General features: G+C 45.1%; 4 protein-coding genes across 4 annotated transcripts; 2 read left to right on the top strand and 2 right to left on the bottom strand.

Moving 5' to 3' along the window:
- Nucleotides 1-1,111: 1,111 nt before the first annotated feature.
- N7509_008343 (type I polyketide synthase) lies at nt 1,112-8,785 on the top strand (the record flags this gene model as incomplete). The annotated part of the gene is made up of 5 exons (XM_056632980.1): nt 1,112-1,767; nt 1,825-6,547; nt 6,607-6,891; nt 6,952-7,367; nt 7,417-8,785. The coding sequence occupies 5 exons, from the start codon at nt 1,112-1,114 to the stop codon at nt 8,783-8,785; spliced, it is 7,449 nt and encodes a 2,482-aa protein (XP_056483600.1).
- Nucleotides 8,786-9,860: 1,075 nt separating this feature from the next.
- Nucleotides 9,861-10,283, bottom strand: N7509_008342 (uncharacterized protein; the record flags this gene model as incomplete). The annotated part of the gene is made up of 1 exon (XM_056632979.1): nt 9,861-10,283. The coding sequence occupies one exon, from the start codon at nt 10,281-10,283 to the stop codon at nt 9,861-9,863; it is 423 nt and encodes a 140-aa protein (XP_056483599.1).
- Nucleotides 10,284-10,298: 15 nt separating this feature from the next.
- On the bottom strand, nt 10,299-10,766 carry N7509_008341 (uncharacterized protein; the record flags this gene model as incomplete). The annotated part of the gene is made up of 1 exon (XM_056632978.1): nt 10,299-10,766. One exon carries the CDS (start codon nt 10,764-10,766, stop codon nt 10,299-10,301), a length of 468 nt encoding a protein of 155 aa, XP_056483598.1.
- Nucleotides 10,767-11,784: 1,018 nt separating this feature from the next.
- On the top strand, nt 11,785-14,139 carry N7509_008340 (uncharacterized protein; the record flags this gene model as incomplete). Its single annotated transcript, XM_056632977.1, has 3 exons — nt 11,785-11,868; nt 11,927-13,313; nt 13,550-14,139. 3 exons carry the CDS (start codon nt 11,785-11,787, stop codon nt 14,137-14,139), a joined length of 2,061 nt encoding a protein of 686 aa, XP_056483597.1.
- Nucleotides 14,140-24,334: the final 10,195 nt, after the last annotated feature.

The raw sequence follows: 24,334 nt of genomic DNA, 5'->3' as shown, positions 1-24,334 counted from the left end.
AGTCCTGCGAGGGGTTGACGAGGGGCTCCCCGGGTATCTCTATCGCTAGTGCTCTTGATAGAGGGGATGGCGTACCAAAATGCTCAAAGCCTGCAACTATACGCCTCGGGACTGCCTCGCATGTGGATACTCAAATATGAGTTCACTCTGTGTTAACGTATTCATGCCTAATCCAGTACTCCCGCGAACGTGAATGTAACCCTTAGGTGACTGAAAATCAGGATTTGGAACGACTCGCAAAAACGCTAAGAGAATAAGGAGGTCTTGAGGAGATATCTGACGCAGGAACTTGTTAGTATCGTCGAATAGTATAACTACCAAGGGTACATATGAGGCCTATGACGTTTCCTGTCCTCCACTACTGATCTTTTTAGTTTCTAGCACAATGCATACAGGTCTGCATAGCTATTCACGCATGTCTCTCCCTGGCGACTTGCGTTTTTGATTCCCACGAAAAGTCTAACTGATCTATCCTCTGGGGTATGCGATCGTTTGTGCCCTTCGTTTTATCTTCAATAGCATCAGAAATTATCCAGGTAGTGGCTGAAAACCCCCCGAGTCTTGAGACTTCGTGGAAAGTATTGGAGGCAAGGCTGAACCCGGAAGTTCCTTTCAATATTGGTATCTTTTTATTTTGGATATGACAAGTAGTCACGAACGCAAAATAGAGAACCGCCTTCTTTCGGCTTTCCATTCGGTGGACTGGATTTTCGGGAATTGGTGCTCTGGAGAAGCGGGCCAAGCCAATGAGAATCCATGGCCAATAGGTCGGCGCCTTATAAGGGTCCCTCCCTAGCATAGACTCAGGTATTACAGGTCGAGTTGAAAGTTTACACTACCAAAAGTGGGCTTCGTATGGGTCTTCAAGCTAGTGTTTGTTTGTGAGTACTAGGCAGGGCCATCCCAGCTAGGGGCCGTATCGGTTTCGACAAAATTTACCGATGGTTGAGCAACCGGCCCATTCCAAAGGTCTCAATTCCTGCAGCATGAATGTATATAAGCATGTCTCGCCATCCCTCAAAAATTCGATAGAAACCAATCTTACCTTCATATCACATACACTTCTTTCATATAAATCTCCTATATTAAGGTGCCCTCGAGAGATAAAACAATGTCTTTGCACGCCATCGACAGGAATGACTCAAGCAAGCCCGCAACGAGTGAAATTGGATCTAAGAATTTTGATAGAACCTCAACGAAGAAACCAAACCCTGCGACAGATTGTGGTGAGCCCACCATGAATGGAATATTATCCCAGGGGGTTATAAGTCCTGTTCCTATTGCAATATGTGGAATGTCCGTTCGCCTCCCTGGAGGAATCCATGCACCTCAAGATTTATGGGAGTTTCTTCTCTCCAAGGGTGATGCGCGTGGACCTGTTCCGAAGTCAAGATACAATGCATCTGCCTACTTTTCTGAAACCACAAAACCCGGCAATGTCAAAACCCAATATGGTTACTTTCTTGACGAGAGCATTGATCTTTCCACGGTCGACACTTCCTTCTTCCATATGGGAAAGGCCGAGGTTGAGAGAACAGATCCTCATCAGCGTCAAATGTTAGAAGTCGCCAGGGAGTGTATTGAAGATGCCGGTGAAACAAAGTGGAAAGGTCGACCAATTGGCTGTTACATGGGCAGCTTTGGGGAGGATTGGACGGAGATGTTTGCAAAGGAAAATCAGCAGTATGGTCTGCACCGAGTCAGCGGCTATGGTGATTTTGTTTTAGCCAACCGAGTTTCGTATGAAATGGACTTGACTGGGCCAAGGTTAGTTAACACTTGTCTGATCCTTTTACCTGGAAATCAATAATGACACGAAACTAGCATGGTTATCCGTACAGCCTGCTCATCATCGCTTGTAGCACTACACGAGGCGTGCGTGGCAATCGGGAGAGGTGATTGCGAATCCGCGGTAGTTGGGGGCGCCAACTTGATACTTGGGCCGGGTATGACAGCCGCCATGTCCGAACAAGGTGTTTTGTCACCAGATGGGTCTTGTAACACATTTTCCGCCAACGCCAATGGCTATGCTAGAGGAGAGGCCATTTCAGCAGTATTCATCAAACCGCTTGCCGCTGCTATTCAAGATGGAAACCCAATTCGAGCCGTTATTCGAGGCACTGCTTCCAACAGCGATGGGAAAGGGAGCGGTGGCATGCAAGCCCCAAATGATGTCGCCCAGGAAGAAATGATCAGGCGAGCATATAAGCTGGCAGGCATCACAGATTATTCTCGGACAGCATTTGTCGAATGCCATGGAACAGGAACTTCAATTGGCGACCCGACAGAAGCGAGAGCAGTCGGGCGTGTCTTCGGCCCACACGGAGGCATCCAGATAGGATCTGTTAAACCTAATCTCGGACATTCCGAAGGTGCTTCTGGTCTGACATCCGTGATTAAGTCGGTCTTAGCACTTGAAAACAGGGTTATCCCCCCGAACATCAAGTTCAGCGAGCCAAATCCTGACATACCGTGGGATGAGTGCAAGCTCTCCGTCCCCACAGAGCCAACACCGTGGCCGAAGTCTCGGGGCGAGCGTATTAGCATCAATTCTTTCGGAATTGGAGGCACCAATGCACATATTATTCTTGACTCCGCGAAAAGCGTTGGCATTGCAGCTGCTCCAGACAGACCTCTGACGTCACCAGAACTACTTGTTCTCTCCGGCACCAATGTTGACGCGGTGAAGAGGAGCATTGCACTCTACAAGGACTACGTGCTCAAAAACCCTTCCAGGATACACGATCTAGCATTTACATTGGCTACGAGACGAGAACATCTATCACATCGGGCATACGCAGTGGTAAATCTATTCGGCGGCATGACAGCATCCGTGCCATTCAAATCTTCCAAATCCCCTCGAATCGCGATGATATTTACCGGCCAAGGGGCCCAGTGGCCTGAAATGGGCCGCTGTCTCATTTTGGACCACAAATTTCCAAGATTCCGCAAGACAATACAGTCGCTCGACCGTCATCTTGAAGCCATATCCCCGAGCCTATCATGGTCCATCGAGGAAGAATTGCAGAAGCCTGCGAAACATAGCAGACTTCATTCATCTGAGCTATCTCAACCTATCTGCACTGCAATTCAAATTGCTCTTGTTGACACCCTGGCATCCCTCGATATCCATGCCTCAGCTGTTGTTGGTCACTCCAGTGGCGAGATTGCTGCGGCATATGCCGCTGGGGCCCTGGAGGCAAATGAGGCGATGGAGATAGCATTCTACCGCGGGCAGGTTACCCTAATGCAGAACAAGTCTGGGTCGATGGCAGCGGTGGGCATGGGATATACTGGTATACAAGATCATCTACGACCAGGTGTCACTGTTGCCTGTCAGAATTCTCCCAGAAGCATCACCATCTCCGGAGATACGGACGCAGTCGAGGAAACAATTTCCAACATCAAAAACGCGCACCCTGACATTTTGGTAAGGAAGTTGAAAGTTAATAAGGCATACCACTCTCCACACATGGCTGAGATAGGCCCTTCCTACCATAGTCTCATCAAAAGACTATCCTGCGCCCCCCCGAAGAAGCTGTTTTTTAGCAGCGTCGAGAGCGGAAAGCTTATCCAGGACGCGACGCTCGGCCCCAAATACTGGCAGAGAAATCTCGAGTCTCCAGTTCTCTTTCACGCGGCCGTGTCATCCCTACTAAAACATGAAGTCTCCGAGAATATAATCCTTCTTGAGGTCGGCCCACACGCGGCTCTCGAGGGTCCCTTACGACAGATCCAAGCAGAAAGTTTAAATACTTCAGCCTATGCTTCGTCCCTCCTTCGAGGCCAGAATGACGTGGAAAGTCTTTTGGCGATGATTGGCAAGGTTCATTCTCTTGGCTATTCTGTTCATCTGGAAGAGACAGTGTCTGAAGGCCTCACCCTTTCTGATCTCCCGAGGTATCCTTGGGACCATAGCCAGAGCTTTTGGTATGAGTCAAGGCTAACTAAGGAATGGAGACATCGGCCGTACAAGCACCATGACCTTCTCGGGGTTAGAGTTGCAGAAAGTACTGAATTTGATGTCCTTTTCCGCAATATTTTTCATCTTGAAAATGCACCATGGATGCGTGACCACAAGGTAGGCGGTGACATTGTGTTCCCATTTGCGGGCTATGCAGAGATGATAGGAGAGGCACTATCCCAACTGTCCGGTGTCCCTGATGCATTTCGCTTGCGTCATGTTATCATTAGTACCGCTCTTGTTCTGAAAGAAAATCATCCAACGGAGATAATGACAGCCATTCGTCGTCACCGTTTGACCCACAATCTTGACAGTGAATGGTGGGAATTTACCATTTCTTCTTATAATGGATCCACATGGACAAAACATTGTTTTGGAGAAGCTCGATCGCAAGCCGAAGAGTTAATCAGCGGCGAGGAACCAAAGTGCCTAGTACGGAAAGTCACAACTCGCCGATGCTATGCTGCCATGGCAAGGGCTGGACTCAACTACGGTCCCTCGTTCCAACGGCTAGATCATGTCCGCGCCGACACAGCTAGCCAGTTGGCCACGTCGAAGGTTGCGAGCAGGCAAACGGATAGCATATATTATCGACTACACCCATCAATCATTGATGCCTCATTGCAGTTACTCAGCGTCGCGGCTACGAAAGGCTACGTGAATGCCACAGGAAAAATGATGGTTCCAACAAGCATCGAGGACATATGCATCTTCCGTTGTCATCAAGATCTTCAGATCCGAGCATGTGCAAATTACTCACCAAGCGGCTGCATATTGGGTTCTGGGGATTGTGTGACCAGTGAAGGAAAGGTTGTACTCCGGGCCTCTGGTATAAAACTATCTTTTGTTGATGACAGTGCCACGGAGGAAATCCCAAGTGGCTTCTCTCGGGCAAGATGGGCACCACATCTCGACTTTCTCGATGTGCAGTCATTGATAAAGCCATCGGCAGACCACAGCATGCAGATTCGCACTTTGACAGAGCTATCGCATATTTGCATGATTTACACAAAACGTGTACTCGTGAACCTTGAAAGCCCTCTTTGTCATTTGAAAAAGTATCGTTCGTGGATCGCTCGCCAACTTGAATTCTCTGATCTTCAGCATCTCGATTGTCTAGATAATGATTCAATTACACAAAGAGTCCGACAGATTGTTGCCGAGCTATCAGAAACAAGTGTCAAAAGTCCTGCCATTGCTATTCAAAAAATCTTTGATCACATTGAGAAGATCTTTATTGGAGCTGTTGATGGTCTCGACTTGCTTGTTTCTGGAAACACATTGGTCGATCTTTATGCACTAGTAGATCAATGCGACGAATCACAATTCTTTGAACATCTCATCCACACAAGGCCAAATCTCCGTGTCCTTGAGATCGGCGCTGGAACGGGGGGATCCACTGCTAATATACTCAAGCTCCTGACCCCTGGAAATCGAAGGCATTACTCGAAGTATACTTTCACTGACATCTCGGCCGGCTTCCTCTCGGCCGCCAAAGAGCGTTTTGGAATGTATGAAAGCATTGAGTACGCAACTCTGGATATCAGCCAAGATCCCTATGATCAAGGGTTCGAAAATTCCGAGTACGACCTCATCGTCGCAACCAACGTGATACATGCAACCCCATATCTCAATGAAGCCTTGCGCAACGTGCGAACATTGCTTGCCCCAAATGGCCGTTTACTGTTGCACGAACTCACCCCAAGCTCGAAATGGGTCAACTATATATGGGGAATACTACCTGGCTGGTGGTATGGGGAGGGTGATTCCCGAGTTCATGAGCCCTATGTTGATCTCAAGCGATGGGAATCGGAACTACAGGCCGCCGGTTTCCGTTCCCCTGATGCAGCAGTTCTCGACTCCCCGGAACCGTATCAAGTTGGATCGACAATCATAGCAAGACCAGCGCTCGACGTCACTCCAATCAGACGTGTCACCCTCCTCACGCTGTCTAGATCGAAGAATGTTGATCTCCTAACACAAGGTCTCGAGCATAGGGGGTATACTGTTTACCCTCGTGACCTGTATGAAATGCCTCTACCCCCTGGGCAAGATGTTATTGCGATGATTGATGATGAAGCCCCATTCTTTGAAGATCTTGACGACGAGAGATTTGGTGGATTCAAATCTTTGATTGAAAACCTGCAGGAGCGCGGACTTCTTTGGGTCACTGCCCTCTCACAAATTCAATGTCGGGACCCGAAGTTTGCCCAAATTAACGGGACTGCGAGGTCTTTACGGTCAGAAATGTTGATCGATTTGGCTACATGTGAGGTCGACGACGTCTCTCAATCGATCGGCAAGATTATTGATGTTTTCGAGAGCTTCCAAGTTCGACACGAAGAACAGTTTCTTCACCCCGAGTTTGAGTACGCAATCTTGAGAAATACTGTTCATGTTGGGCGTTATCATTCTTTTCAAGCACAGGAGGAGATCCTGGACTCAAGCGTTAGCGACAGTATATGTCTTCAGACGAGTAAAGTCGGTCGTCTGTCCGCGCTGCACTGGGCCGACCAAGAAATAGATGCACCGAAGGCCAGGGAAGTGGAAATTGACATCCACGCGACTGGTCTGAATTTCAGAGTAAGTTCTCCCTGGTAGGAATTAGACTGGAAGATATCCATTGCTGATGCGGATTATAGGACGTTTTAGGTGCCATGGGAATTATTGAAACCCAAGAAAATGGATTTGGCCTTGAGGCCTCTGGGACAGTTCGTCGCGTTGGTCGAGAAGTTCAAGATCTTAGGCCTGGCGACCGCGTGATGGTTCTTTCTTCTTGTTCATTTGGGACCAGGGTTGTCGTTCCGGAGGACGTCTGTGAAAGGATTCCTGGGGGTCTCAGCTTCGAGGATGCCGCCACTATACCTTGTGTGTTTGCCACAGCTCTCTACTCCATATTCGATGTCGGCAATTTGCAAAAGGGCCAGGTATACGCAACGAGCAATCCATGTATATGAATGGAGCTAACACTAACGATATCTCTTTAGTCTATTCTTATACACAGCGCATGTGGTGGGGTTGGAATTGCCGCCATTCAACTGGCGCAGATGATTGGTGCAGAAATATTCACCACAGTCGGAAGCGACGAGAAGGTGAAGTTTCTAATGCAAAATTTCGGATTGCCACGCAACAGGATTTTTACTTCTCGCGATACATCTTTTGTGAATGACATCATGCGAGAGACAAATGCCGACGGAGTCGATTTAGCGCTCAACTCGCTGTCAGGAGAATTGTTGCATGCAACATGGACTTGCATTGCAGAATTCGGGAAGATGATCGAGATAAGCAAAAGAGACTTAATGGGGTCCGGAAAGCTTGACATGAGGCCATTTCTTGCCAATAGAAGCTATTGCTGCGTTGACCTCGACCAAATTTGTCGAAAGCGATCGAGAATCACAAAGAGGTGAGTCTGCATACCTGTTAATCAAACCGTGCACAATAATTGACAAAAGTGAAAGACTACTCAGAGAGATCGTCCATCTAGTCAAAGAACGTTACATCCACCCAATAAGGCCCATCAAAAAGTTTCCTGCCAATGCGATACTCGATGCGTTCCGCTACATGCAGCAAGGTGTGCATCTAGGCAAGATCGTTGTATCAATCCGAGACAAGAAGGGTGAACTACTTCTTGTTGATGGTATCCAGCGCCGGAGGACGGGTACTCAATTTGATGAATCTGGAGCATTTCTACTTGTTGGCGGCCTTGGAGGCCTAGGTCGCTCTGTATCAACGTGGATGATGGAGCGAGGAGCACGGCACTTTATCTACCTTTCTCCAACAGCCGGGACAAAGAAAGACCATCATGACTTTGGTGAAGAGCTAATGACCATGGGATGTCGAGTTTCATTCATTCAAGGCAGTGTTTCGAATCTCAAGGACGTTATTAAAGCCGTTGCGCGGGCTGAAGGCCGGCTGAAAGGTATATTGCAAATGTCCATGGCGCTTGGCAATCAAACCTTTCCTCGGATGACACTACACGAATGGAATACGGCTGTTGATCCGAAAGTTCGAGGGACTTGGAACTTGCATCACGCTTCCGTTTCTGTTCAAGCAGAACTTGACTTCTTCGTTCTATTCAGCTCGATCTCCGGAATATGTGGGCAGCCTGGTCAGACCAATTATGCCGGTGCAAACACCTTCTTGGATGCTTTTGCACAATACCGGTTAAGCCTTGGACTACCAGCTTGTGCAATAGAAATCGGTGCCGTGGAAGAGGTCGGCTTTCTCGCAGAGCACGAGGATGTCAAGGAAAAGCTTCAGGCCGCGGGTGCCCTGCCTGCTCCAATCTCAGAATCGGAACTTCTTCTTGGCTTAGAACTGGCGATGAAATCCAAAACTTCAAGGTCTCCAAATACAGCCAACAACATTTGCCTTGGGCTTCGAACCAATATACCTCTTCATGATCCCAACAATCGCTTGATCTGGAGGAAGGATGTTCGAATGGCCATATTCCATAATGCCGGTGCCTATGACGTATCGTCGGCGGGCTTCGTCAATGACGGTCTGAAATTATTTATCGTGGCAGCTAAATCAGACCCAGCTCTTCTAGTTGAGAGTCAGTCGGCTCATTTTCTTGCTTCTGAGATCGGAAAAAAGGTCTTCAGTCTCCTGCTGAAGCCGGAAGAAGATCTAGTAACCTGGTGCTCCCTTTCCGAGTTGGGCATGGATTCTCTTGTGGCAATAGAAGTCAGACAATGGTGGAAAACGATTTTCGAGTTTGATATCAGTGTATTGGAGATGCTGGGGATGGGAACGCTCGATGCCCTTGGCGACCATGCCGCTAAAGGAATGCTTCATTTGTTCCACAACATAGGAAGATGAATCGTTTCGATCAAATTTATAACTAGCTCATTACTTTTAGTGGCTACTATTCCAATCTCTTGAAACAATTGCAACACTTCATCGTAAAATAGGGCAAGTACGGTACTACTATCCAAACTTCGCTCTGGACCAGACCTGAATACTGTCAGAGGCACTTGCAGGTAGTTAATTGCATAATGGGGATACCAATATCTCAAGAATAAGTGATTCAGAATATTATCCTGTATAGTATTGTATTTGAGCAGAACCTTGAATAAGAGGACCTTTGTAAGCTTTAGCGTATTTATTTGTACCATTTGAGGCTCCTCTCTGTTTTAGTAATTAAATTACAGAGTTAACCCGTACTATTGATTCGGCATACATCAGCACACACTGTTTTCCGCCCATTAGATTTAAATTCCAGCGCATGGTGATGACTTTCAGGAGGTCATGGCTTAGCTGAAAGCTGCAGAAGGCCCGCAGCTGAGATATCAGCCTACTCGTTCTATACATAACATCACTTTCTATAGTCCTGGGCATCTGATAATACCTAAAGACTGTAGAAATACGGCATAGGAAATTGTTTTCCCCCTAAATAATCGGGATCCTAGCAGCCGTATCACTCAAGCGCTTTGCGCAAGGAGATGGCCGAGTTTCTCGTGAGTCTACCATGTTTGGCATAATGATTGTCAAGATCTGTATATCTACTTCAAGTTGCATTAGGTACTCACTCAAATTCTTCCAGGTGGGAAACTACTATAGTTCAATCAGAAGGTAATAGTTATACCTGTACCATCAGCCCCTGAAAGGACAAATTTCATTCTTTAGAACTTCTACTTTTGAAAATACATCTCATATGGCCAATTCTAAGAGTGAATACGCAAAAAGCACATAACAACAGCTCTGAAAAATTGATATACCCTCATATTGGTGAGTTGTCGAGATGACGTCATTTTCCTTGCTCCAGTATATCCGCACTAGTTAACTAAGTCTAGTTCTTCAAGTTGAACCTCTATGGTATCGACTTAGAATTCGGCCGGATGTGCACCGTGCTACTTCCGCGGAAGAAGTGGGATTCAAACCTTCTACCCATGTCTTATCTCAATTCGTGTTGCACGGACTTGACCTCATGAGTGGTTGGATCCAATTCCGCCGCAGCCACCTCCAGTAAGTTAATCTCACTGGGAGTGTTCTGGGTATAGCGAGAGTTGAACTTTAGCACGTGCTTGATAGCATTGAAATGCCTCACACTCAAAGCTAGAGGCTCGGAACTGATAAACCAGGCCACATTTTCAGTGCACGGCGGGGTGGTGAGAGAGCCGGAGTACTGGTAGATCGGGTAGCTTTCGAGCTGCCCGGCGAGATGACCGAACCTTAGGCGACCAACTCTAACAGACATGCCGGGTGAGGCGATTTTATGAACTTGGGACAGTATATTCTCAACAAGAACATCTCCCGACCCATCTTCGGTGAGTGCAAATATAAAGCCAACGACAGCGATGCGGCCCCCTAATAACATGATCAGCCAAGTCGTCTACCACGAGAGAGTATTGACGAAGGTCAATGGGAAAAGAAATACCGCTATCGGATGCTTACCAGGATCTTTGAAGACAAAGTGGACTTCCAGAGGATAGGACTCCTCATCAATACGATGCTCACTAGGAGTATAGAAGTGGAATTTATTTAGTGCGTAACGACCGGTCGGGGTAAACAGGCGTCCTTCAGATAGAGTAATCTCAACAGTAGAGCCCAAGTTCTTAAAGTGGGCGATATCGATAAGTGGAATTTGGATTCCGATACCTCCAGCTACAGAATGTATGTTGGAGTCGATGTTTATTGGCGATTGGTATCGACCTGATGCACACAGGGCGTTATGTTTCATGTCCAAATCAAACCAATTCAACGGACCGCCAAGACAAGTATAGTTGAAATCGGGGCCATGACCCAAACTCACGCTACTTAATTCATCATGACCATCATCAATGTACGATGCTTTAGCCATTATCAGCAGAGAAAACACACAAGTAAAAAGTCTCATCATGTTGCCTTTGGCAGTCGTGTGGATAGATTGGCTCTTGTGTTATCGGAGACCGCAGCAGGGAACCGGGTTCTTATATGCAGCTACAATCACTCTCATAAGATAATGATCACCAAACCTATTTTTGAGTAAAGCAAGGGGAAGAGGTTGGTAGCGATTTGAACTAAAGTAACCTGAATCAACTTGTATAAAGCTAGGGTGCAATAAGAACTCGTGTATTCCTGTTACACGGCTGTAGACAGTGGCAAGGGCTTTCCAGGGTTAAGTAATACTTTTAGCTAACACTTCGAGCCTTTCTCTACCGCTAAATTTTGAGTTAAACTCACATCATTAATACCAAAGACTTCATGTTCTGAATAAATACTGTGACAGGGTTCGGAGTATACAATACCTCAGGCATCTAACATTGATCCAAGGCCAAATCTCTTTTAAATTACTTACATATCTCTATCTACTTAACATTCAATTGGTTCCCTCAGTACTAGGAGGTACGGAAATCCTTTATCCCGTCAGTTTTGGGCAGTCAATGTGCCACTGTATTACAATTTCCAACAATCTGCCACTTTTGGCGTCTGCTGAGAGCCATTGTCAAAAATTGCGGCTAACTATCCACTCCGGATACGAAAGAACTTTCCTGATTGGTGGAGCCAGGATAAGTTCGTGAGGACGTCATCTGCCTTGCTGGGAGTGTCACGACTGGTGGAAAACCAGCGGAAGGTTCAGTGTCCGCCATTTCGTCCATTTTTAGCCTTTCCGGGCTCACAGGGCGTTGAGCTACGTGACTATACGCGCGTCCCGCCCGCGCGGTTTTCCCTGTCACTTTACTTTTTCTGATATGAATCACACCTCCCAGCATCTGCTTGATCCTGTACGCTTCTTTCCGCAGATGAATCTTCTGCAGTCTGATTTGACGGAAAATAAGACTTGTTCTCGATTCCTTCTGTGTATTACGTCACCGATAATCAGATAGCCTGAGAATATCATGCTCTCCTCGAAGGAAAATATATCGGAGTTCCTGGCTTTTGCTCCAGGCTGTAATGAGGGCATCGCCTTGAAGTTCCTAGAGGTATCTGTGGCCACGTGCCTAATGGGCGGAATGCTTTGTTCACTAACATATTCCAAAGAAGGCAAACACTCTCGACGAGGCTGTGGGCCAGTATTATGACAATCCTGACAAATACTCACACGCCTCAACTAAGCAGGATGAAAATTCTCAAGCGCGTTACAACATGCCACTTCCGCCAATGACTACAAATGGCACCGCACGACGAGCTCATATGAACGTCTTGACTGAAGCGGAAAATATTCGAGCCCGAGATGAGCAACAAATGCAGAACTTGCTGCAAACAGCTCAACTAAACTTTGGCATTTACAATCCGGAGATTGAGCCAGAGCACGATGCAAACCTATATTGTGTGTGTGAAATTCACCAATATAAGAGAAGAAAAATGAATCGCCTACATGTCCACGACATTTGGAGCAAAGCTGTCATGTATCCAGGAGAAAAGGTCTATCACGATTGCTACCAGAACCCCATTTTTAGCAACAATCCTTATACTTATTCTGTTACATCGCCCTACGCATTCACTCGATCATCCTTTTTTGCGATTCCGAGACCTGATCCATACTACCACGCTAGGTCAGTACATCAGATTATAGAGTTAAATGCGGCTTTGAATGTAAACGCACAGGCTTTGATAAACTCCCAAGAACCGAAGGTCAATATCTGGAGGGCCGAGGAGCTAGAAACGACAATGTCAAATCTAACAATCCCTGGCCCCTCGAAATTGTCTGGTTTGAAGAAGGCGCTTTCAATCAAATCATCTGAGGAGAGGACTGCTATCAAGTTAAGAAAGCAGGCTGACTATGCATTTGATTTGCGTAGCAGGATACTTGAGGAAGAGCATGGGAGGTGGTCCGACGAAAATGATCGACAAATTGTGACTACTTACCAGGCAAAGGTCGGCATGACATCAAAGATAGCAAATCTTCGGAACTATTACCCTATTCAGTATTCCCATCTACTACGAGCTGGTTACTTCGAACCAATCCCAGTCGCTTGGGCTAATTCGGCTTCAAATCCATTGAAGTTTACTATCGACGCCCCTGCTGGATGGAGAGGCATCACTCCAAGCTGGAGAGGATTTGAGGACACGGCTGAAGAACGCCTATATTGGGTCTTGAACCATAGAGAGGGGGAAGGGGTCAGAATGAAACCGGACATGATCTCTGCGCTAAACATGGCTCGCGCCAGAATGGCCTCTGCTGTTGAACCTCCTCCAGCATACTACTCTGCCAATGACACTTGCCATATCCAACATACCTCGAAGGGATACTCAAGGCAGGTTATGCCGGCCGCTTTTCGACCATTTGACACTCCTGAAATACCTACCGACCACACGATGATTTTGTTGGATGTTTCTGGCTCTATGGATTTCGAGCCAATGCGACCGAACTATATCCAATATCTCATAACTGGCTATTCACCGTCTACTCAGCCAAAGAATAAAGGTTAGTAATTTCAATTTATTTCGATACAAGAATAGCTCCAAGCAGTGGACATCAAAATATGGCAGGAATATTCACTCAACTACCTATCTTTGAATATGTTGAGGGAACAAAAAGTCGTGCGGAGCTGAGGGTAGATACCCCTCAATGGGGTGGGATGGCTGTATGACCATGCCCTACTGCCAGCATATGCATACTTAATCGATTCATTTTTACCCATAGCTAATTCTATATCATAGATGTTGCAAAGGCTATAATCTGCAGATTTACAGACGCAATGTCTAATCACCATCAAAACTGGCAAGGGTATCAGCTCACAACCTTTTCAACTTACGCCCACTGTATCGGTGTTGTTAATCACTGGAATGTCGATCAAATGTGGAGGGGTATTCGTTTTGGGGGAGGCACAAGAGTGATGACTGGTTGGCAGAAAGTTAAGGAGCTACATTTTCAAAAACATTCAGAATCGGCCACATATCACCCTGTTTTCGGATGGCAGGCTGGGCCGCAAACTCCTATTCTACGACTACTGCTTTTACTTGACGGCGAGGCAACCGATATGGATGAGTTTGAACTGGACCTTCTCAGTTTGTCTTGGGTTCACGTCACCATTTTCTTGATTGGTGTCGATGGGTGTCCTCATCACCATCGCCATGCCAACGAATTACAGCGAATCAGCGACGTCAATCATCATGTGTCTTTTGTTGATGCGCAAGGCAATGCCCCAGAGAGATTTATTACTCATGAACTTCTTAAGCGTCATCTAGGCTATGAAGTTTCTATGTCGGAGTTTGAAGAATTAGAGCAACCGCCGCCATATTCTTTCTAGGCTTAATATATAAACAGTATAACTAGTAAGATCTGGAATTAATATATTGCTCTATCTTAACAACCAGAAGTCCTATAGGCTTTTAAATATATTTATCTGATATGTTGTAGCCACGGCTGTATTTTAATATAGGGTTTACCTTTGTAACAAACTGGTGTTGTTTAGACCTGTGCAAAGGGCGCCCGTAGGGGCCAGAATTTCTTTTACCTGCCTTGGATAGAGGTACCCTTAGGCCTTTTAGGGTATACCCTATTGGGTATGTCCATTGCTAAACCCGCCCATTCATGGGCATGCCCTAACTGCCCATAACCCACCCATAAGTGGGGCAAATAGTAGTATTATATGATATGTATAAAATATTTTTAGAGATTATTGATCAACGTATAAGTTATTTAGTAGTTAGCTATAATTAAGGTAGTTGGTTTAAAACAATAGTCCGAATAAGCTAGTAATATATAAAAAAATTATAAAAATTATGTAATGTCTTGGCTAAATGGGTTTAGGCATGCCCAGGGCACAGGTCTACCTCCTTCAATCTTCAAATTGACCGCAAATATCCAAGTCTGATACAGTCATTCTCAAAATTAGCTTGACCGATACATACTCAATCACTCTTTTCTGGCCCCACTGCCAAGACAATAACGTAGATCACGAATTGAGGGCCACCGTAAAATGATGTTTGTATAGTGCCTGATAAATTTACGCAATGTGTAAGAGAATCGGGTAGAAGGTCTTTGGAAGGAGACACTGGGTCTCCGCAAAACAATCCGTAGGTGACTTCAGTTTTCTAAAACTCCTTCTCCCTCCGTGTGCACATTCTCATTGCCAATTGTGTCTTTTCATTTTCTGTCTTGCATTCCACGTAAATCTGTTCTCCGATCGTTTGTAACTCCCGGGCAGCCATCGCTTGGTCTGAGCTTGTCGTATTATCAGAAAAAGAAAAGTTTTTCCTATAGAGTCGTGCACAATTTCGTGGCTTTTCCCAACCAATTATCAAGACTGGAATGAATCTATCCGCTTAGTGCTAACTTGGCAATGTACGCAGTAAAGACCCCTTTAACCCCCGATCAACGCCGGTCGCGCTATGCTCCATGGGCCAGGCCCGCCGCGACCGAAGCCGCCGCGACCGAAGCCGCCGCGACCGAACTAAGCGCGCCCCAAAAACCGGATCTCGATGTCTTGTCCACTGAAGACCATACTAAATGTCTTACCACTTTTTTCAATATTAAATAGAGCGACATGAGCGGCATTCTACCTCTTTATTAAATTGTCCGTTGAGCTCCTGCTAATAATGTTGAGTAAAATGCTGTGTAGTCACTCAGCGCCGGATCTAGGTAGGCCCTTTTTCGTCTTCCCAAACTCCAAGTGCCGAAAGACATGACCAAAACAAATGTCTAAGTTATATCCATTGATACATGTCACAAGCTAACTCCTCAGAGTCTTCAAAATATTGGCCATATATCCTACTTTCTCGGCCTCGGGGCATACCGTGATTATGGGACCCTCCAGCTTCCTGATAGCATCGCCAGAAGTATGTTGATATCACCCTTGAATGAGCGGTTCTGTCCAGGATTGCTTCAGGCTCTGAACCTTTTATCTTGTCAGTTGGCCAGCCATAATTGTTTTCTAGTGCTTGCAAAATATCCAAAAATCCATCACGCGTTCGGTCATTGAAGGAGCATCACCATATAGAGCGATGACCCAGTAGGTTTGCAGGTAAGTCAGCCAGGCTTAGATAACGGCGATGTCAACTGTATTGGACTGCATCGCACAAAATTTCGGTCCTTTCCAAGATGATCTTACCTTTTTGGTACCTAGCATTTGTCTGCTTCTGTCTATATTGAGTGTGAAGTACAAGTACGACACATCTTCCTACTATCCGTTCCCTAACATGCGATACAGGATCCCTTTGGGACTGCGAAAAGCCCGTGGCCGGTCTATTACTTGTATTTGCAAGGGAACGTCCTTTGTGTATTTGCCATGGCAGTTTAAGTCACCTTTCTACAATAATATGTTTGTCGTATCACCCAAGCGTTGAGATTTACGGTAGAATTTGATCTACGTTTTGATGTCATCCTTTACTCAAATGTATTCAGATAGAAGATTCTCAATTTTTTTTAGTTTCCCCGCCGTGATTGCCGGCTGTAATACCTTCTCGATCTGTAGTCTCAAGCATAACCTTGGAGGCCAGACCCACACTTCGCATTTTCGGGGCTCTAAACGAGCTTCAATCTGTAGCACTGATTAGCTCTTATTTCCTTGTAGTACCCATATTTCCGTGTCCATTTCATTCCCAGGAAATTAATTTAGGTATTGCCATACGCAAAGCAGAGAGAAAGTTGTTCGACTGAAACATAAGCGACGGAATAACTCACTCAGTATATGAATTGATCACTCTGCCTCTCTGGCTTATCTCCAAGGCTTACCAATCAAAGCCCATCGCCCAATATACAATGAAGAGTTTATGTACATCCTTGGAATCAGGTTAGGTGATAATTATTTCACATGCTCAATCCGAACCACTCATACTACAGGTCTCAATAATGAGGGGCTCGTAGGTGAAGAGGGGTGGGCGCCAAATAACTGTGAGGCTTGGTTTGAGCTTGGCTCAACGGGCCAGATATATTGGTTTCCAACTAATGCTTTGAGAATCGAGGATTTGTAGGATTCAAGACAAAAGGGCGTGTGAGACTGCTACTCTATGTACACTGTACACAAAAAGCCCGCTTATCTCCTTTCTGTCGTCAAATATTGACTATGAAGTGCGGACATTCGATTTACCCTTATTATACAGCTTATACTGAAGCTATCTCTCAATCCTTAAGCTTCTGAAAGCTTAAAAATTACAGTAGATGATGATGATGATATTTCATTTACCCTGACCCCTTACCTCAACGGTGATATGCAGGCTACCTCAACTATATATATCCCTGTGCGTATATGTAGATTGTCCCACTTCCTGACAACAAACTTAGAGCCTCGTCACGGCCTGCCGTGGCCTAGTTGCCGCTTCCATTGTTAGGCTGCCCTCGTGGCGCGCGACTACGAAACCGTTGTGACGCCTCGGCGAAGTCCAATACGGCCTGGACCGTCTTTGCCCTCGAGGCGGTGTCTGGTTTACCTTTCTCACCTTATTTTGAGCCTCCCAGCAGACTCAACACGCTGTTGAACGCGTCGCCCACTTTATGCCTCAATTCCCTTTATAGATCCTTAATAGCTGGGCAATCCACCAGGACGTAGGTCACTGTCTCTTGCGCGCCGCATACGTACTGATTATCTTCGCAGAAGCCGAAGAGCTTAGCGTAGGTAGATAGCTAATTGTGGCCTGTGCGTAGCTGAGTCAACAAGTATGCCTGGCCCCTGGCCAGGTTTCCGTACAACTTCCTGGTGTATGCGGACGGCAGAGTGTTGTCGATCTTCCTTAGATAGCCGCCTTTACTAGATGATCTCTACTCCCCTTCCCATTGGGTTATAATATTGCTACGAATGAACGCCTTCTCTCTTGTGAGCAACGGCCGGAACGAGTGTGATTTGCCTGGGCTGGCAGTATCTTTCGCCAGTCGATCTGCAGCGTCATTGCCTAGGTTATGACAATGCCCTGGCATCCACTGTAGGCGCAATGCAACTCTTGCGGCTTAGACCTCAGTAGCAGCGTAGTAGATTGCGTAAACAATCCGTTATCCTGACTTCTTTTTTACGGTCTGAATGGCTTATAACGCTGACTTGCTGTCGCAGAGAATTATCGCGGTTGTCTCTCGGTCTTCTGCCCCTTTCGCTGGTATACTATTTTAAAGATTATATTGATCGCATAAAAGACGCCAATCAGCTCCGCCACGTAAACTGACCGGCGGTCCATCGGTCCCACCTGGACTTGCTGTAATTCGACTACCTCCATGTTATTGTCTATTGTTACAGCGGCTGCTCCCAGCTGGCCATCGCAACCGGACGTATCCGAGTAGACGACTATATCCGATGTTGATCGGATGGCGTCAGCGCATTGTCTCGCTGCCTCTCGGTCTAAGCCAACCTCGACATCTGTAAAAGGGTCGAGGCGCCACGAGGGTAGTGGTCGTAGGTCAATTGTTTCCATTTCATTCAATCTCTCGAGGCTCATAGTCTTCAGTGCTTCCGCTAAGGGGAAGCGTACATATAATCCGGTGTTGTTTCTACAGCGTTAGGCTCGTGTGAGTATGTGCCAGATCGGGTGGTCCCGAGGTAGTGTGTGAAGACTGGCGATGGTGCGCTGCGCTCGGTGTCGAAGGCGAAGATGGGTGGGGAGAATATGTGCCTGCGAGGATAATGTTTGTGGACCTCTGATTATCCTGAGTCATGTTTGAGATTGTGTTTTGAATTGCGCTGAGTGCTGGCTCTGCTGATGCGTTATATGGAGCGTACAGCGGGACGGGTGGAATGTACACCGAGAAGATAAGGGTCTCGGTATTAGCTGTCCAGATCTTGATGGCAGTAATGTTAGGGTGGTCGTATAAGACCTGTCGGTGTGAAGAGGTCGATAGGTTCTGGTTTATATAGATTAGGCTGCAGAACCAGACTGCGTCTGTTTCTACGGTGGGCCGGTAGAGACGCTAAGCACTATAGTTGATATAGGTTTGATAGGACGTGATGGACGGTTCCTGGATTAGGAGTATATCTAAATCCTGGCTTTGGTAGTCATTGATAAGGGCCTCTATCCTTGGGCCTGATTTCATTATATTTAACTGTAGTATTCGTAGGTTTGTCTCTAACATTGACGAGGGTTGAAAGTTGCGGGGCTCGGGCATTGTCGGTCGCCTATAGCATATTCACTACTGTAGTTGAGGTATCGGGCTCTTACCCCTGAGGGGCATCGTTGCCGCTTATATTGGCCCGCGCAATAGCTACAGCGTAGAGTTTCTTTGTACGACTACGCAAGGTAGCCGAACCGTTGATACCGAAAGTATCTTTTCTTCTTGATTTCTTGGCGTTCTATGCTGCCGATGTACCGTTCGCCGACTAGAAGACCATTGTTGAGGATAAATTCGGCTCCTTCCGCCGAGTCTAGCCAAATACTGAGTAATGCAAACTTCCCTAGCATCTTGTCCTTTCTCTTAAGCTAAGCTACCTCCTTAACCTGGTAGCCCTGCCTTGCTAGGTTATTTTCCTCTATAATTTTCTCGATGGCATCTGAGTTAGTATTTTCTAGGTCAAAGTCCTCGGTTAGAGTACGGTGCACAACGACTCTAAATCGTGGTTTTACCAGCTTAGTGTTGTTTCCTAGTTCGTTCAGCTATTTAATGTTGTTACGGGCCGCTTCGGCCGACTCTGTATCTTTAAACCGTATTATATAGCCGGTCTTGGTGGTTCTAATTCCTGCTACCTAGGCGTTTTGCGTAGAGGGTACGTTTAGGAGCGCAGTACGGATATGGCTGTTAGTATCCTCTGTAGGGAGGTATCTGCTAAAGGTATTGTCATCGCTACTTTTATTGTCTCTCGGGTTAACAAGTATTCTCTGTATACTGATACGGACGCAGCTTTGTTCCTTTTCCGGTCGCTGGTAGGTCGGTTAAGGGATATCGCTAGCGTTATTGGCTGTAACTGCAGCCTATGTGGGCGACGGGACCGGTGGCCTAGCTTTGATTTAAACCTGCAGAGCTTACAGTTCCTTGTAGAGCTTGTCGTTCTGTTCCTGTAGGATGTTTTGATCGTGTTTAACTTCTTAGAGCTCGGCTTTGGTGGATTCGATGAGCGTCGTTTGGTTGTTGATAATTTCCTTTAGGCTGTTGATGAGCTGTCGAACTTCCTTAGTCGTTACCTGTCCGTTATTGTCTTCCGAACCTCTAAACTCGGGGTTAGAGTAGGCGATAGTGGTGGCTTCATTGCTATTGCGAGGACTTCTTCTCTTTCGAGGCACAATCGGTACAAAGTCATCACGGGTAAAGAGTCTTGTCTCTCTTTGGTTGTTTGTGGGGGAGGGCTCGGGCCCTCCCGCGGGTGGGTCCGCCATCAGTCCGGGGTTAGTTCCCGCTCGGCACACAACAACGTTTTGTATCGCAATAGAATCAAGCTCAACGCAGTCCTGCCAATTCCGTCTGTCGTCCGAGAATCGTATGTCCTATCTAAAAATTACAGTAATATTCGAAATCAGATTTACTTCTACACTCTTCGACTTTAACTCCCAGACCCTAATTTGAAACACGCTAACCGTATATGGTATATGCGTCGATCCCCATTGTTCCTAGAATAGAAACTGTATTTTACATTACACGGGGTAGGACCTCGTCCTTTGTAAATTACAGGAAACTGCTATACATCCGATACTACTCTACCCCTCTTCTCCCCCTAAGCAACAGGAATCTCCCCCTGTAAATGATTCTTAAGCAACATCCTACACGAGACTTACAATATGGCCCCGAAACTTCCCCCCCTCTAAGCTGCATCTAATCTGTGACATGATAGAGAGACCTGTTGGAAAAACCGGGCTGTACAGATGCGCTCGAAATCAGATTCACTCCTTTCCTCTCTTCGATTCTTTCGAAAACTCAATTCTGAAACACACTAGTCTATCTTTGCGCTAGTAGATTTCACGGCCTTGAAAGGTATTGTAATATACTGGAAAGACGCGCGCGGTGCACGCATCGGCCCTGAAACGAAGGGCTGTAAGCACTCAAGTGGAGCGTACATAAACACTTATATATGTTATGAGAAAGTAGAGGGAAAGTTGATAGGGGCCAAGCGATAATAGTTATGCTTCTGACTGACTGATAATTATGATTAGAAACACAGAAAACAAATAATCCAGTAAGGTTCGGCCTCAGATCCACCAATCTTATATAGCTTCGGACAACCGCTGCACTAGTATAGAAATATCAACAGCTTAACAACACTGCTAATTTTAGAAAGCTTATACTCTTCAAAGATCATTCTAAATATTTTGCCAAGACTTCACTAGCTGTATATTTATGGCGGTAAAAGAAGCTCCCCTAGTCCGGACAATCTTCGTTTAAGGTTAGATTTACTGGGCAATAGCGTAGCTAGTGGCTTAAATCTTTAGGAAGCCAACCTAATGCAAATTATTATCGTTATCCTATTAGGCACAGAGGGGTAGGCAAGATAAATCTAGGTCAAACCCCCAAAAGTTATTCTTTTTGGTTGTTTCTTCTATACAGAGGATAAATCTTTGGTCACCTATGTATATTGCAGAACATATTTGCTTTAGACGGTGAAAATCAGGCCCTATAATATTAGAATACAAACAATCAGTCTTACAGAAAGCACTGTTTAACTAATTAGCGAAACAGCTTAATTACTTACCTTTTGAGTCTGATTCCAGCACTCGTTTGTCATTATTATCTGATAATAACAGTAGACTATCGAACCCCTAAAGATAATTTAACATTATATATAGAAATTAAAACTAACATACCACTTTTGTTAGAGGATTTTTACATTATAAGGAGGGAAGAGAATTGTGGTTTAGACAAACATATTTATTTATATATTTTGTTATATATTAAGTATATATACAACCAGCATACAGACTAACGACCATATATATAAAAAGAATATATTCTATTAGGTAGTATAAATATCCTCTAATCAGAACCCGGATTAACTGAAATCCCTTGCTGTATTATTCTCAAGGACTCTGCTACTCGTACGGACAGAATTAAGAGCCGATAGCATCGTTGCCTTGTCTATAGTTATATAATACGAGGTAGGAATATATATAGTTGTTCTGTTGTTATCTAATAACAAAGGGTACGTAAGAGGTTAATAAAAATAGACCTTAGTTTAGTAAGAGTAAGGAAAATCAACAAGCAGAATGTTATTATTGAATAGCTTTAGCCAGGAATATATAAGAATTCATATTTATTTTATCCTAAGACGTATATACTCTTTATTTCTCGGTCTGTACCTAAAACCATAGGCTACGTATAAAGTTTTAGTACTGTATTATATCGCAGAAGTAATTATAACAATAAAACTAACTAACTTTGTAGTAAGTTTGTTGCATTATCTAATATATATTTATCGGAACCTTTTATCCTACCCTTTTTAACCCCTCGTTTACATCTACCTTTATACCAAGCTATCGATATAAAATATCAGCAACCTACTTTAGACCTATTCGACCTCGTATACTAAGTACTACAGCTTCTGTAGTTAACAAATTAGAAAACAACTCACTGAACAACGTCTCTATAAAGAGACGATCAACCGCTTACAATAAATATCAGCATCAACAAACAAAGGTAAGGAATCTTAAAATTATTACCTTATTTAGCTGCTTAATATTTAACATATTGAAAGTAGTACATTTCTAGAATCCTATATTTAGAGTACACAAAACACAACTCTCATTATATTGTTAAAGAGAGTTCTAACAAGCAATACAAGAGTTATAAAAGAAAGATAGAAGAAGAACTAAAATATTACCGAGGTTTTTTAGATAACCTATTAGAGGTAATACAGTATTCAAGTAATAATAAAGTCAATTATATCTTTAATATAATACAGTCTGAATTATCAATAAGCGAAATACAGTTTATAGTAAAAGAAGTTCTTTCAGAGGGTAAATCTTCTCGTTCTGCAGCGTAATATATATGTTGCAAGATTAACAGGCCTGGTTAGACTGAAGTTACAATCTCTAATTATAACGCTTAAATACGTATAACTTTCTATAAGCTTTTTACGGCTAAGCTAAGTATAGCTTTATACAGTTTTCGGTTACAGGCTGAGAAAGAAAGAGTATATACCCGGGGTTAAACTGTTTTCAAATTATACTATATGGTTCACAGCCAGCTCGAAGTCGATTAGGGTAACTTTCTGGGATATTAAGACCAAAATAACGGAAGGGGCGAAGGGATAAGAAAACGTCCTTAGAGGACTCCATAATAGCAATAAAGTACGGAGTATTGCAATAAATAAAGGGCGATAAGCAGATGATGAAGCAATCAAAGCAGCGCAACCTGCATAAATATGCACAAATAACCCTACAACCCTAAGCCAAGACCATCTAATCCAAAAACAGCATAATAAGGCAGGTACCCGGAGCTGCAAAAGCGAATGAAAAGCGTGCGTGGCAGAACAATCCATATATAGTTAAGCCATTTCTTTTTGCAACGTCTCGCGCACAAGTACTGGAAGACGCGCGCTGGGGCACGCTGTAAGCCCTGAAACGATGTGGCATTAGTGGAAATTAGTATGTAGAGGGCGGCAATAAAAGCCAGAAGCTTCTGAGGCAAAGAGGCTTTACCGGACAGTTCAGGCCCAGGCCGCAAGTGTCTTCGCTTCTAGAGCACGCAATCTATCCATTTCCATGATAAGGTCGGGGTCGGGGAAAAGCGGAGATCATCACGAGTAATCTTCTCGAGTAAATGTAGACCTTCAAAGGACCGCAGCCTAGAAAGCTGAACGTAAAGGGAGCAGTACTTCGGGTGAGAATCTTGTCCTCGTCGAGCTGTGCCATTCTTTAGGTCTAGGACCGTACCCTCGCGGACGGAGAAGCCCTTTGTTTCACTTCGTTCGTTTCAGGGTATGCTTTAGATAAGCAAACTCTGCTGATTTCTCGTGGTTTGACAGTGCAAAATGTTTTTAGAGAACACAGGAAATAGCTTCATGGAAGGGCATCTGTAACAAGAGTGATATCTCAAGTAACTGTAGATTATCTCACCCATCCGCGATACGCCATCTTGGGAAATATCTTTGAAGTTAGGGAAGCTCTTCTCCAGGACCGATAACAATATCTTCTCATTCTATCCGGTCGTAGTATCCTCTCATACCAGACTCCCGGTCTCATTCGTAGCTACTCCTTCCATAACCTCAAACATCGCGGGTATTAAACCCTCTGCTGGAACCCTTGGGGTGCTAACTAGCCTACACTCATGTTAGCAGCACTCTATACTAGGTTATTTGATGAGGAGCTGGTGTGTATGACATAGCCTACCTTGACAACAATAAGCTTTCTGCCGTTGAGTCTATCATACTTGTCAACAGACTATGACCACAGAACCAGGTAAAGATTGCCACTGACTCATTTCCGTGGCATCTCTCAATTGCGATTTATGCACTCTCCTGGTTGTAGAACGTAACGAAGCCATATCCTCGGCTACTGCCCGTCTTGTGGTCTGTGACGATATGCTATAGTTTAGGTTGATTCAGTTAGCTGGCCAGAGAACACTGCGTTAAAGTTGTGGTAGCACTTACAACGTCTTCAATA

This window comes from Penicillium cosmopolitanum (assembly GCF_028827165.1).
Source record: "Penicillium cosmopolitanum strain IBT 29677 chromosome Unknown utg000009l:1.0-9042332.0:1.0-9050551.0, whole genome shotgun sequence".
NCBI classification, from domain to species: domain Eukaryota; kingdom Fungi; phylum Ascomycota; class Eurotiomycetes; order Eurotiales; family Aspergillaceae; genus Penicillium; species Penicillium cosmopolitanum.
The sequence above is the reverse complement of the archived record's forward strand: the minus strand, read 5'-3'. Positions and strand labels throughout refer to the sequence as shown.